A 15,742-nucleotide genomic window follows, 5' to 3' on the forward strand; every position below is an offset into this window, starting at 1 on the left:
AATTAGAAAATCAATATGAATATTATTTATTTTGGTGTTACTTACAATTGGATATAGAAGTATTTCGTTGGTAATGGGCAGTGTTTTAAAAGTTATTACTTTTTATTCATTTACAAAAAATACTGTATGTTAAATATTCTCTGTATAATAGATCAAATATAAACTTAAATTTCTCGATAAATTGAGTTTTTGAAATTTATATATCACAACCTTTTTATGTTTTTGGGTGGAAATTTCTCCTTTTTTTAATGTGATGATAATGAAACTTGCAATCTGTACACTAAGTTTTTACTGCTTCAATTTGATACCGAATTTAATCTGTCAGTTTTACAATATTGTTTTATTAAAGTTAAGTGTCGGTGATCATGTTTATGTAGTACTGTAATTGAAAAACTATACAAAGGAATTCTTTATATACAGTTTTGTTAATTGTTTAAAAATTATTATTAGTTAATTATGTTTGTATATTTCTTTGTTTTTATTTATCTAAAGTGGTGGAACTGTTTTACAATACTATAAGGCCTTTTCTACTTTTTGATAATTTGCAAATTTATATTGTTTTTAACCATGTCTTGAATTTATAATACAGATAATTAATGAGGTAATTAAAATCAGAATGAAATTGAATGATGAGAATAATTACAATCATTATTAACATTATAAAATATTTACATCAAAGTTTGTTGATGACAATCTTTGATAAATCGAACCTCAGTGTTTTGAATTTATATATCATGTCAGGTTGAATATGTCAAGATGCAACTGTTTATTTAACCATTACATTTATCCTCAACTCATTGACTTCAGAGTTATTCAGGGAACTGAGTACGGTTGTATTGGCTACTATAGTTTGTGATTCTGAATCTATGAAAAACTATAGTCAATAAATGGATTTTTTCCTCTAGGAAAATAACTCGGAGAATACTGAAACAGTAGACGAAATCAATCCAATCTCAAGGCTAATGCAGATCCAGCAAGCAAAGAAGGAAAAAGAGCCCATATACACATTGATGGAAGAAAGAGGCCAGACAAGAAGAAGAGAGTTCTTTATGGAAGTATGTACAATACATTTAAGTCAATAATCTGTAGGAAGATGGAAAAACCTTTCCTCTCTAGTTTAATTATTTTACAATTTAACATTAAGAATATTGTTTTACAGTTTGTCAATCAAAAGAGTAATGAGTTGAAAGAAATGGTAAAACTCAACTTTAATATAAAATTAAATAGTTAGTCAAAATTCTAAATGTCCTTTTCAGTTTGTAAGAATTTGTTCAACAATTTGACATGATTTCAAGTAGATATTACAATATTTATTCATAGAATAGAATAACTTTATTCATCCAATAATTAAACGTTTTACTCAAATGTATTGACATGTCAACAATATTAAAAGATTAAAACAAGCGTGTCATATAACAGTAACAATAAGGACACAAAATTCATTAAAATCCAAAGCAAATTTAACTTAAAAAGATATGATCGGACACTGTACTAAAATCAGTTAGTGTCCGTTGTTTTGTTAAAAATTCACTTACACTATAAAAAGGATGGTTTAATAGAAACTTATAGATGTTATTTTTATATTTACAATAACTTAATTGTCTAACTTCTAATGGTAACTCATTGTATTATCTGCAAAACAAGATTAGAAGACTAGTATAGCTTATGATGTGGAACATCGATCAGTGTTATAACCATGTAGAAAATTAACTCTAGCACAACGCAATAAAAAATATACAGACTAAAAATGTTAATAAGTTAAGCACTCCAGTAATGTCATTTTATTATTCCAGTCATAATTATTCACAGCCATTTTCGGCATAAAAACATTTGTACAGTTTGAGAGGCTTCTCCCCACACTATTAGGCCATAAGTCAGATGAGCTTGAAACAAACCAAAATAAGCCTGCCTGAGATCGTCCTGATCTAACTCAACACAAAATCGTTTCATAGCAAATATAATTTTACTTAATTTATTTTTCAGGCCAATTATATAGTGTTGAAATGAAAGTTTACACACCTTAAGATTTTCTAGTACTTTTCTTGATGAATTTATTTCAATTCAATTAAGTTTTAACTGAACCACTTTTCATAAATATTAAAATATTTAATAAACACATATGACATAATTTATAAATCCTTCAACTGTTATTTGTTAGATTGTGGCTCTTTCCAGTGTTTTGTAAAGACACCCCTTTTTCACTAAATACTATGATTTTTTAATTACACTACAATTTTACATATACGTATATAAATATGTATTCCTGTTTGTCATCGGATTATGCTCATATTTTTATCGCTAAAATATTAATATTCTGATTCTAACATAAATAGTTGCCAATTCCCTTCATTTGATTACAAGAATTCCAATTTAAGAGTTTATAACCAGAAATTTACACCACACAGTTGCACATGTGTGTACATACTGGTGTGTGTGGCTAGTTCATTAAATTTTGAATAACTTGGTCATCTTAAATTTTACATGATTTTAGAAATATGTATAATTGTGTTCACAAACTTGAAACATTAAATACTGTATTAAATCTCCTTATTATTAATAATGTTTTCTTAGAATATAATAAATATTGTTCTGAATAAGATTTAGTACATAAAAGTATGTATTTATTACTATAGTATTTATTATTGTGAATTTTAATGCAAGAGCTAGCAAAACTTTTTCATAAATATTTGTGGAGCAAGTAAAATCATTAAATACAAAAAATTTTGGCTGGCAGAAATTTGTTTAGACTAGATATTTGATTTATTTGGCAACTTTTATTTTTAAGTCACATAACACCTCTGTATTGGGGCCTCAAACTCTAAAAGATGTTATAATTTTATGCTACACCAATTCATCTCATTTGTGTCACAAATGTAATGATGACCTATAAAGGAAATGGTTAGTCTGTTATTTGATCTGGCTTGTGTGGTTTACAAAACATTTTTAGTTCAGTTACTAATGGGTTTGCTAATTATTTGTGGTCAATTTCAAGGTTACGGTTGGGGAACACTCATTCGTCGGATCTGGGCCTAATAAAAAGATTGCCAAGAGAAATGCAGCAGAAGGTTTACTGCAGAAACTCGGATACTCGAGTGTTACACCAGGAAAACCAAGACTGACATCTGCTGAAGTCAACAGAAAGGTATTAAATTTCTTTATGATTTTAATTTAACAATGAATTATTTGATCAATATGGTATGGATATTTTCCATGTTTTCCATTGTTTTTTTATATATTTATTCTTCAGGTGGATGAATAACTAACAATATAAAATTATGCATTATATAAAATTAGAAAATTATTTCAAGAATCTAAAATATAACATACAATTTGTGTTTTACGTCTACAAATATCATTTTGAACATGCTCAAATTAAAAAATATAAAATACAAATCAAAGATGATCATAGGATATACACTTATATCGGCAAACTGGTGACAGAGTAAATTTGAGATAAATAAATAAACCAGGAACAGAGTATGAAAGGACCAAACAGAATATAATTGAAAAGTTATTGCACAGACAAATGGATGGACTGTCCTTTGACCTTTCGACCCCGAAATTAACAGTTCTTCCTTGTATCAAGTTCCAAGTCTACAGGATCCTTTTACTAAGAGTTATTACACAGACAGACGGAGAGACTACAACACAGATTTAAGGAGGTTCTGTTGTGTAATAAACTAATGATATGTAACGATTCAGGCATTAATACCATAAATATGTATTGTCAAGTTACTCTCTTATTAGAGAGTCCATTTTTACAAATGTGTGCAAATTGGGCACATGTCCAAAAGTAAGAGGCTTAAGGGCATACTTTTGTTGATCAAGAAATTAACAGAAAGAGAAACGTTGTTGAGAAACTCTCATGGCATATAAATAAGATTAATTGTAAGATAAACGAATTCATCTAAAGCAATGAGACCAACTGTAGACTTTTATTTGTTTGAAAATTAATTTAAAATAAAGAAGCTGAAAAGTATATTTTTGTGTATCTTATATGTAATAAAAACAGTAGCTGCAAAGGTATTCTACCACTGATAATGTTTAGTTATCACATATCCAGCAGTTCAACCATGGAGCAAGGAACAATTTAAAAATTTGAAAACGAGAATATCTTCATCTATTCCCATAATCCAAAAAGATATATCAGAAACATTTAGCTTGAAGAAATTACAATTCGCAGTTCTCAGGCAATGATGATTGGTACTACTGACTCAAGAGATTATCAGCAGAAATTGTGGATGAATGTGCTCACTCTTAAACTACTCATTGTGTCTGAGTGTCTTTACTGAAACAAAAGTGAGAGAATAGAGAAAGTTCATTGAGAGGAGAAACTCTTTTCGTGGCATACCCAGATCAAAAACACGGTTCTGCCTATAAATTGCAATAAGCTTGTTTACCATTGTGCTAACATGACTTGAGACTTGCTGATGGGTTACTTGAACTTGCAGAGTTGTTCAGTAGCCAGTAGTTAGTTTGCCATGCTCCAAGGTTTGGTTTTTCAGGAAAGTACTATTAAATGTTCTGCAATCACCACTTTGCCCAGTTGTTATTTTAATAACCAATCCAATAAAATATTTACTTAAATATCTAGATCTTCATGTTTTACACCATATAAGCAGTTTGATGCAATATGTAATTTTTTATTTCGTAGCAGAGATCCACTGAGCGTAAAGAAGTTTATCAGAACTGGTTGTTTTAAACCCAGCCCTTGGCTGAGCCTGGATCAGTGAAATTCTGTATTGACCTCTGGACATATTAGTACTATTTACATTGTATTGTTCTGACTCATCCCTTATTCTTTTGGTAATATCCATCTCCAAACCTGTTACTATAAGGTAACAAATATCTAATTTAGTTCTTTAGTTCATTTAGTTATTAATATTTTGTGTGCTGTTCATAATTACTTTTTGTGTTTACAATATGTCTTGTTAATGATTGAGCTACTTAAATTTAATGCTGAAAATTCCACCAATTGATAGACAGAAATGCTTCAATTTCACACACTATAAAAACAACTATTGTGACTCGTACGATTTATGTACACCCTTATTTGTTATCTATTCTGCTTGAGTATGGTATAATAAGTATGATGAATGTTAGGTGTTTGTGGAGGCGGAGAACACGATGAAGGTGTCAGTGGGAGGTAGTGGAGGGCGACAGCTGGTGCCTGGACTGCTACTCATGTCTGACAACCATGTCACTACTGGGAAGAACAATGGGTATCCACCACAACACAACACGAGGGTGGCTCCTAAAGGTACCACTTCACTGTATTAGTTTGTAAATAACAGGTTTATATTTGTGAAGAACTGATTTGTGTCTAAAAAGTAGTATACTTTTGAGCTGAATACTAAATAATCTTTTCTATATAAACTAGACATTGTTAGATGTCACAACTGTGTCAACATCAGTGACAAGTAAAATCTACAAAGTTGAAATTTATACAAGCCAGGTACAAGTTAATTTCCATGCTGTACAAATCTATGCTTTCGATGATATTTAATTAAATTTTCACAAAGGTAACAATTTTTCAGGTAATATTAAATTTGATTCTGGTTAAAATTGTAGCCAAATGTTAAAATTTAAGCATGTTTATTTTTTAAACTACACATTACATTATTAGCCTATTATAGAGTCAGTAACAAAAGCCATTCTAGCAACAGCTGTTGTGCAACTAAGATTAAATCACAGGATTTTTCTTGCACTCCTTCAACAGGATTATTCCTGATCTTAATTCAGTTACACATCTGTCCAAAATTGTGTCTTGTTTTTCATGGCCAAGTAAGTTGTAACATTTTTATTGTACTCTTTCTTTCCTTTAAATAATTCTCAAATCGTTGTTATTTATAGATTTTTTTATATGATATGGGTTTTATTGTTTATGATTGTCCCATGTAATCATGAAAGTCAAAAGGTTTTTTGTCATGGTTATGCTTGTTTAATACAATAATAGCCTAATTTTTGTTGCATTTTTTAATCCTGGAGCTGGCAACTATAACTCCTGTAGTGGCAGGCTATTTTTGCTCCTTTTACAAGCACTTATTCTAAATTATCTTTACACTTCAAATATTGTGTTTTTATAATGATGTTATATGTTGTTTTATTCAATAATATTTTTAGAATAATATAACATACTATTAAATGTAACTCATTGATTTTCATATTTTTTACATTAGGTAAAACTTTAAATTTAACAGTTAAATTTATGTAATTTTGGAGTGGACCACACTTAGCAAACTAATATAAAGTTGAAAATTGATAGTTCCAAAATAACTAAAAGATATTAAAACGGTCTACTTTCAGAAAATATATAGTTTTTATAACAAGAAATTATTTTTTAACCTATTTAAACCAACCTAGGCCTATTTCAAAATACTTGGTTTGGTTTAAAACAACGCTTACCGGCAAAACACTGAAACTTACATAAAGTTGAAATAAAAATAGACAATTGTATAATATATTTTGTCACTCACATAATCAAACAGAACAATACTTATTGTTCTTCAGGTAATAAATATAAAATTCAACCACTGAAGTAAATTTTACCAAACGACAATAACAACACAGTAATTGTAGACTCAGCAGGCAAGGATGGTGTTCTTGAGAAACAATGACAAACAATCAGGATCATATCAGTTAAGAAGGAAGAATAAGATTTATCAGTCAGTTGTGAGAACTGCAGTTCTGTGGTACTCACCCACTCTGAAAGTAAAAAAAGTAAGGTGCAGAAGCAGTTCTGCGTGTGTTACAACATGAAAAGATGTGAAAAAATGTGTCTTTATAATAATATAGCATCATTCCATTTGTTGAGGACTTGCACTCAACAAAACTATGATGTAATATCAACATTTCTTACATTTTAAGTTATTTATGTATATGATTTTTGTGCATAGTGAATACTTAATTTTGAACTACATAAAAATCTCTAATTTTTCACTTCTGGGAACCATTTTTTCTCTTGAAAACCATTTTATGATAGTAGAAAATGTTACTACTCCCGAAAAGATTGAAGTAAAAGGGATTTACTATACATGTCTGGTTTAATCTTAAATTTTTTACTACTTGTAGGTCATTCTGTCAACATCCAAGCTACAGCTGCGATGGCGAAGGAATACTTGAATGGAACCAACCCAATGTCAGTTGATGCCATGAATGATGGCAAGAGCACCCCTGCTGTTAGGCCAAAAGATCAACTCTTATACCTCGCACAGCTCTTGGGTTTTAGAGTCCAGTTTTCAGATTTCCCTAAGGTAAATACTAAATATAGATAGCATTTCTCAGATAAAAACAGAATATTTAAATACTCTTAATCAATAATCTTATATTTCTGTAATGAGAGCCTTACTTACACTTCTACACTAAACGTTTTTGTGTCAAATAAAAAAAATAAAATAGTAATTATATAAAACTTAAGATATAGCAAGTTCTTTTCATAAACCTAAAATGTCAATGTACATATCATAATTGCATTTCAATGAACAATCATTTATTTTTCTTCAAAGTATTGTTTATTAATTTGAGAGTTGAGTGCTTATCATGCATTTGAAAGTAAAAAGAGGAAACAGCTGCTGTTTCAAATTTGGACAAAGATTGCACTTGATTTTACACTTAGATCACCAATAAACTATTATAAAGTTATTCTGTATCAAGTACACTGCTTTCAAGTTTGTATATATACTATCCTACTGTATTTCATATTTTAGACACACTAAAATGTAAATGTTGCTACGGTCCCCACGTTGCTGTACCTATTCTGCTACAATCCACTTTGGTCGCCCTTCTGCTACGGTCCAGTCCCCAGTTGGCTGTACGATTTTGCTACGTTCCAGGCCCCTGTTTGTTGTCCCAATTTTCTCACAATCGGTATTCAAAGTGTGCTGCCCCTCATTGGTTGTGCGACTTGCTTCGTGTTGGCTAACTCATATTGTTCCAAGTTGATATTTAAATAACGATCAAACTTCAATGTCTGTGGTGTTGTTGAAAGTGTAGTTTGTATTAATGAAAGTAGGCTACACGTTATATCACTAGCACTGGGTCTATATTATCTCAGGTTTTTTAAGTAGGTTGAATAATGGTTCAAACTTAATACTACTCTTCTGAAAGTTCTGATCAATATGATTGTTTATATCATAATAAAGTTCACAAAATATTCACTGTTCTTACCAATCACTTTGAATCAAATAAGTTTTGAAAGTAATATTCTTTAATTTAAAGCTTGTTATCTTACTTACCACATTTCTTTGTAGATGGGATACTCAATGAAAGACAAAGCAAATGACTTTGACGTCAATTTATTTTATATTATACTGTCTAATTCTACTCACTTTGCTTTGATTTTTGTTCACTAACACAACATCCCATCCCTAATTACAACTTCAATGCACTATTGTACAGGTTTCAAATTTCATCTATACGAGTAGACGTCCTTACTGCTTCAAGTCCAGACAGAGAAGAAGGGATTCGCATACCGGTTCACACAATGTTCATCCCCTCTCCCGTTCAAATCAGCGTCTTCACGATTAAATATAATTTGATTCTTTTCTTATAATTGTCAAAATGTATCACGTTCACTATAATTGATCAATATTTAAGTCTTTCTATTTTCTTTTATTATTTTTCTAAAGCTTTTTTTATTTAAATTTTTAGCAACATGTGCTTTCTGACGTCATCAATACGCAAGTCATTTTATCCCACAATTGGCTTTTCTGCGTAATTTTATTTAGTACTTTTGTAAAACACGATTTTGGTTATGTATAACTCATTTTAATTGAATTAAATTTGTTCCCGTATAAAGTTTAATATATTTCTCCGTTATTAATTAAATAAATCTCAATTCCAACAACATGTGATTCACTGACGTCACAGTCTGCCGATTCACTGACGTCACAGTCTGCCAATTCCCCGCGAATATTCAAATATCGTAATTTGACCTGTCACAATGTAACAAGTTATAAAAGTGAGTATAGCGATTATGCAAGAATAAGACTCAGTGACAATGAGCTTGGTTGGACACTGTGAAAAATTCTGTCCTTGTAAGCAGCCAGTGTGGCATGTGATCAACCATTGAGAGTGGTTCATCTTTAAATTGTTCATCCTTCACTATATTTGTCTGGGGGAAGGCATTAAAATAGAACTTTAACATGCTTCCATAATACGTTGCCATTCAGTGTTGCGAGGCTTGAAGTTCAAAGCAAAATTTGTATTGTCATAATGTCTGTGAAAGTTTGTGACTATTACTTTATTTAGTCTAAAAACACTTGTTTTGTATTTTAGGGTAACCACAGTGAGTTTCTCAGTTTAGTCTCATTGTCTACGGACCCACCACAGGTGTGCCACGGATCAGGACTCACAACGGAACTGTCACATGATCAGGTGCACTTTCATTTATTGTGTTGGTTATTATTGTTATTATTAATAGTAAGCAACATTTACATTATGGCTTCTGACAGGTCAATCCATGTCATATGCAGATATGATATTATACACTTGAGAGTAAGATGAAATATTAGTTTTTTTATTCTTAGTGATTCCACTATATAATTTGTAGTGGATCAGTGTAATCGGTAAAAGCAGTTTAGCTGCAGTCATGAGGTCATTTTGCGACATAGGGCATTGTTGCTGCAGCAGTCTGGCAGTTTGCGTTTTCAAATAAGCTAGTGCCGGTCATGAAAAATTAACAAAATATGCTCAATTAAATCTGTGTTGAAAATTAAACATTTTAAATAATAGTTTACAAAATAACACAACCAAGAAAGACTAAGGGATTCATAATGATATCAAGGCCGAATTCTATGAAGAGCCTGATAAAAATAGATTACAATGGTAATTTAATAACAATTTTTAAGTATAATTGGCCAATTTCTTGTGACCTGTCCAATATTTTATTTTTTTTGGAAACTGTACATGTTTCTGTTACATTTTGTACTTATGTTTAGTGTATTATGGTCAACTAAATCACTAGTGAAATAATTGTCAACACCACAGTAGTGTCTTAAACAAACAAGTGTTGGTCACTCCATATAATTATACAGAATTAAATATCAACAACTACAATTAAAATACAGTACAACTCCATTTGTCCAGGCTTAATTTATTTGTACAGTAGTAAACAACATATTTTTTATTAAATATTTTGTTTGTTCTGTCTGTAGATATTCTTTTTAAAACGAAATAAATTCTGTATTATCTGTAATCTATTGTGTTTATACTATATTTGCAGTTTATCTGGATTACTTTTGGTCCTAATTAATCCAAATAAATGAAGTTGTACTATATATAAAATGTGTGCAAATAATATAATGCAGTACGGTATTGACACAAAGAAATGTTTACAAGTTTAACTTTTTGTCATGTATGATAATGTTCACTTTTGTACCTGTGGATAAAAACTGCAAACACAATAAAAGTGAGCACTTTATTGTGTATTTGGTAAAAACTGTTCATATAATCCAGACTTAAACCACTTCCCATAGACTCAGATGGACTGTTATACTCTCTAGCAAATTCTTCTGTTGAACATAATTATGTTTTTGCTGTCTGGTGTACTTACTTGAAGCTCACAATTCACTGGCAAAGCTGATGGGAAAATCTCACCTGAAATTATCATTGTTTGGCTTGAATGGGTGAAGAAGAACTCTGCTATATTTGTTATATAAATGTACAAGATTAAAAACACAATATTTTTCTTTTTTTTGTGTCCGATATTCTTGTTTAGTACTAATAAAGTAAAACTATAATTATATGTTATGGTTAGATTCAACGTAGTATTCCACTGTATGAGTTTCTATTTCAATAGTAAAACTATTTTTTTAATACTGTGGTGTTATAAATTTGCTTAATAAACTAAAAATTTAAAATTAATTTTGTTATGTCAGCAACTTTTTGTTCCAAAACAAACTTATGATTTTTTTTATACAAAGTAAAATGTAATTCTTAAGGTTTTATATATCATTATTTATATATCAGTATAAATCATTATTTCCATGTATCCACCAAATATGAGTTGTTTATGTTAATAGTGGCAATGAATTAATGTTCCTTTCTATTTTGTTTCAGGCTGCTTTAACAGCTTTAAGAGCTCTGTCTGAGATGGGATTAGATTCTGTCACACCCATGAAGAAAGAGCCGGCCTCCATTTCTTCAAACAATGATGGGTAAGTAACACTTACAGTCAGGTATTTATTACTTTAAATCACTCAAGACTAAAGAGAGCTTTCTATTTATACTTTATAAAAGAACAATAATGTTCAGTCATTCTTATATGATCCACGTTATTTAACACTATTTTACCTTATGCGTTTTTCTCATAAAGCTGAAAATATCTTCAGTTTTAAAGTATTTAAATGATCAATTCTCAAGTTGAACTATTTATAGTTTAAACTATTAGCGTAATAAGTTAACTCTTTTTATGTCTAAATATTTTACACCTAATTAAAAGTGTTAATTTTGTAATAGAATCATTAATACAATGGTGTCTTCATTATCATGTAAAAATAGTAAGTATTATATAATAACTAATTTTGATTACTATTGTATTTTATTGATTGTATTTGATTTACTATTATTATAAATTTATTTGAATGTAACAAAAGTTTAGAAACTCCTGTTTTGTATCAATACTGCGTGAAAAATTCATCTAGAATTGCTATATCGTGATATACAAAAATTGCTATATGTGATATACAAAAAGGGTCAATATCTCTGAAACTAAGTGACATTTATTAGGGCCATTGACTGATATATCACCCGTTTGAATGAATGTCTATTGTTCACTTTAAGGACACCTTATTTTATATAGGGTAAAGTGGCTCATATAGTTTTCTGTAATGTTTGTATTGTATATTTATAACCTTATTCGATATTTTTATATCACGATTTACACTGAAATATAGATCCTTTACACTGTCTTCATGGTTTTTACTGTAAAGATTAGTATTTGGCCTATAAGTTCTATGTATATGGAACAAATGGAATGCCTTATTCATAAGCAGTAGTTTATCAATTGATAATAATTACACTTAGATTTAAAGTAGTAAATATGAATATAATTGAATGCTACTAAATAATCAATTGCTTCAATAATTTCTATAAAAATTTAAAATCCTCTCATACCTTTATTATTTGGTATATCTTAAATGGTTTAATATTAGACAAAATTATTCCTAGCCCTCTCCCTCCCCCAAATTTTACTGTTAAGAAATCCATGGTATCTTAAAATACCTGTTTAAAAATTGTTTATATTTTAAATCTAACAAAAACCACCATGTAAACAATTTAACCCATTGCGGATCGTATTGTTTTGGCGCGCGGGCACCAGCGGGCGCGAATTAATTCACGGTCAGCGGCCGCACGAACAGCAATGGTGCGCCACATCGTATCGCTCGCTATTGTATACTAGAAAATTCAGCTGCAAAGGTATTCGTTCAGATGGAACATGGGCCTGCTGGGGTATCCGTGATGAAGGAACGATAACACGCGAGCAAGGTTACGGCATGGCAGGGATGATGTCTGAATCATAGTCTAAATAAAGCGGCTCGGGCGAATCGATTGCAACACCCGGGCCATTGTCTAGACTAAACCCACCAACATGTACGTCTGCGGTCGTTTAGTTGTGTCACTAACCTCAAAAGTATTATAATAACAACTGAGGAAAACACCCAATCAGAAGCGCTAAAAAGCAGAGAGTAAACTCATATGAATGATTTTTCAACTTCGACATATAACTGCGATCGGTAGGATATTTATAAAACTTTTGAAAACTCTAAACGTAGACCGTTGTTAAACACTCTTAGTAGACAAGTGAAGACGATCGCCCGATCTATCAGACATTAACAGAACTATTTGGAGGGAAATTTAAAAGCAGACCGCTTTTTGCGACCTGAGCTCGTCATCGTGCCGTTAAGCCCGGCCGCTGCGTGATGAGCCCAGCTCGTCAGTGATCCGCAATGGGTTAAATAGCAATATTTTTCTGAATAAGGTTTTTTCGGATAGGATATTTGAAAATCCATGAATTACAACAAAAAGTTTTAAATTTTAACAATGTTTGTTTTAAGAACTGGATTGGATTTATATTTATTGATATATAAATCTATTTATCAGAGTTGATTACTTTGTATTCATACTTTTACTATTTTTTTTTTGTTACAGGATGTATACTGCAAAAGGAAATGCTGTAATTAAAACTAACTATGTTAATGGGGGACACCCAAATAAGTAAGCCGTGGTTTCGAACCATTTTGTAATTATTTAATAAGTTTGTCTACTTTGTATAATTCTCAGATTTGTAGTGATAATTACTTTAAATGAAAATACTCTGCAATGGTAACATAATGTCACTAGAATGCTGTAGATCAGATTACTGTCTATTTATACAAAGCTCTATACTGTCGAATAAGAATTTACCTGTCCATTATCAGGTGTATGTTTCTTTGTGGATATTAAAGTTACAAAATACATAATTAGTAGAATAGCCAATAAATGGGCTTATTCAGTTAAATTTAGATTGATGAACCACATACTATTCCAGGACTCAATCTGAAATTTGTAAAAATGTAATAATTACTGTCAAAAGTCATCTTTAAATTTAGATGTAACAGATAGAATGCTCCCACACTAAGCAAAAACATTGGTTTTATTATATTGTTCATCAATCTAGCTTTAATGAATACACAATATATTAATTATTGCTACTATTTAAGTATTGCTTGAGCGTAAATTGATCATTCATAGATTTAATTATTTATTTTTCTGTTGTACATTGCTGTATTAGTTTTGTTGGAATTGAATTTTACGTTGAGACTTATTTTATATCTTTTATATAAAACATATATTTTATTTTCTTAATTTGTTCTGTAGATATTTATATACTGTTAGATTACTGAATCAAACAATGTGACAGGTACATTTCTTTTATCTTGTTAATGTGTTAGTAAAAGGTTGCTAAAGTGGGTTGCATGATTAATAAAATCTTAGAATATCATTGAACAAATTATTCTAGATTTTATTGAAAGCTTGTAGTATGTAATGTATTAGTCACTAAATATTCAACACGATGTCAATGTGTATCAATGAGTATTGTTGGTTTTGGTGCAAGCTACTTTATGAAAGCCTTTTTCTAAATTATATTAATGTGTAATAATATTATGAATAAATCATTATATGTGCTATTTGTTCTTTTAATCTTATCCCTTTTTTAATGTGGTAAATATGTTATTGTGAAACAGGTCTTAAGGGGAAATTGTAAATTGCTTTTTAATATTACTTAGAGTCAACTCTTGAGTAATATTACTGCTATCTTGAGCAGCACTATGTTGCATAAATTAGTACTTTATTGATGAGTTGATTCTTTCTTTAACCTATTGACTACCAATTAAAATTCAAATATTTTTACCCTCAGATACCCAATTAATATTTTATTTTCCAATGAAAATTATTGCGTGGGTCCTTAGGGTCAATTAAAAGTATTAAACAACCTTATAACATAATAAAATTGTATTTTATTATCTTTATGTATTTAGTTGCCTAGCTACAATTAGATTTATACCATATCAACCACTAAAAATAAAATTATGTGGTTCATTAGCTTGCCTTGGCCACTCCCAAGTTTGAAAGTTAGACCTTTCTTCATCGCCACTTTCACTCACAATTTTTTTTTTTTTTTTTTTTTTTCAAAGTTATCAACACTCACTTCATTTTTACTTTCATTGAATATATTCTCCACAAAGTTACTAAAACTCTCAGAAAAGGATACGTCATTATACCGCAAAGTCATTTTCAGACAGCAACGAATCAAAATTAACAGATGAAATGGTAAACAACAATCGAGGTTGAGAAAGACGACCAGCTTTTAAATCAAACATGTTATATTTTAACAGACCATCGATACAAGAGTATAGATAGACAAATGCCAAAATAATCTAAGTCGGTGATATTTTTCTGACCCTAAAATGATGAACTTAGCATGATGGGCACTCGGTAATTGCACTGATGCTAACTGACGAAGGGGAATATAAATCACTGGTGGTAGCAAATAGGTTAAGGTGTATTATTGATGGACAGTTTGAAGGATCAACAGGTTTTCAGATAATCAATCAATCTTTATTTGCCTTTTTACATATGACATGCATTGACAAAGTCAGTAATATTGTCTAGATGACATGATCAGAAACAAGCAATAAAACCAAACTATTCAGTTTTTAAAATATCATTACAATTTAAAATTATTCTTTGAATATTAATATCATAATGTAAGACAATAGTTTAACACGTTCAATCCTGGTGACGCCACGGTGGCGTCGTGCGTATGTCACACCACCAGTGCCAACGACGCCACGGTGGCGTTAAGTACAGGGGTATTTTTAAGCCGCCGAATGAATTACTAATTATTAAATAATTGTCATTCTCGCTATATTAGATGTCGAAGAATACCAAATCGACCTTGGTTTCCAGGAATCAGTCTTCAAAGTATTGATTAATTTTTATAATGTTTACAACTTGAGTAACAGCTGATTTCTAGTCAGACGCGATTCCCGCCAGTTTCTCACATGTTTATATTATTTTTGCTGTCTCGGCTTCCCGCTGTTTTCTCACTTTCACTGTTGCTATTCGGGAGATGAGTGAGTTTGAGGTTATGAAACGTAATTCTTACTTGGTTGTGTATTATTATTAGTGAAGTGAATAGTTTACATTTTCTGTAACCATGGACCCTTCACCGTCTACACTATCTACTAGGAAAACCATT

The 15,742-nt window shown here is 30.5% G+C and overlaps 1 protein-coding gene across 5 annotated transcripts in view; it reads left to right on the top strand.

Moving 5' to 3' along the window:
• LOC124362845 (double-stranded RNA-binding protein Staufen homolog 2-like) overlaps window positions 1–14,168 on the top strand; it is a 56,632-nt gene extending 42,464 nt beyond the window's left edge. For all 5 annotated transcript variants that reach the window (XM_046817702.1, XM_046817699.1, XM_046817703.1 and 2 more), the window contains 7 exons: window positions 906–1,055; window positions 2,993–3,142; window positions 5,104–5,260; window positions 7,072–7,253; window positions 9,277–9,375; window positions 11,059–11,156; window positions 13,150–14,168. In XM_046817702.1, the coding sequence (XP_046673658.1) occupies window positions 906–1,055; window positions 2,993–3,142; window positions 5,104–5,260; window positions 7,072–7,253; window positions 9,277–9,375; window positions 11,059–11,156; window positions 13,150–13,219 (906 nt within the window). In that variant the 3' untranslated portion in view covers window positions 13,220–14,168. The remainder of the gene's footprint in view (window positions 1–905; window positions 1,056–2,992; window positions 3,143–5,103; window positions 5,261–7,071; window positions 7,254–9,276; window positions 9,376–11,058; window positions 11,157–13,149) is intronic.
• Window positions 14,169–15,742: the final 1,574 nt, after the last annotated feature.

Source organism: Homalodisca vitripennis, chromosome 5, assembly GCF_021130785.1.
Source record: "Homalodisca vitripennis isolate AUS2020 chromosome 5, UT_GWSS_2.1, whole genome shotgun sequence".
In the NCBI taxonomy this organism is placed as follows: Eukaryota; Metazoa; Arthropoda; class Insecta; order Hemiptera; family Cicadellidae; genus Homalodisca; species Homalodisca vitripennis.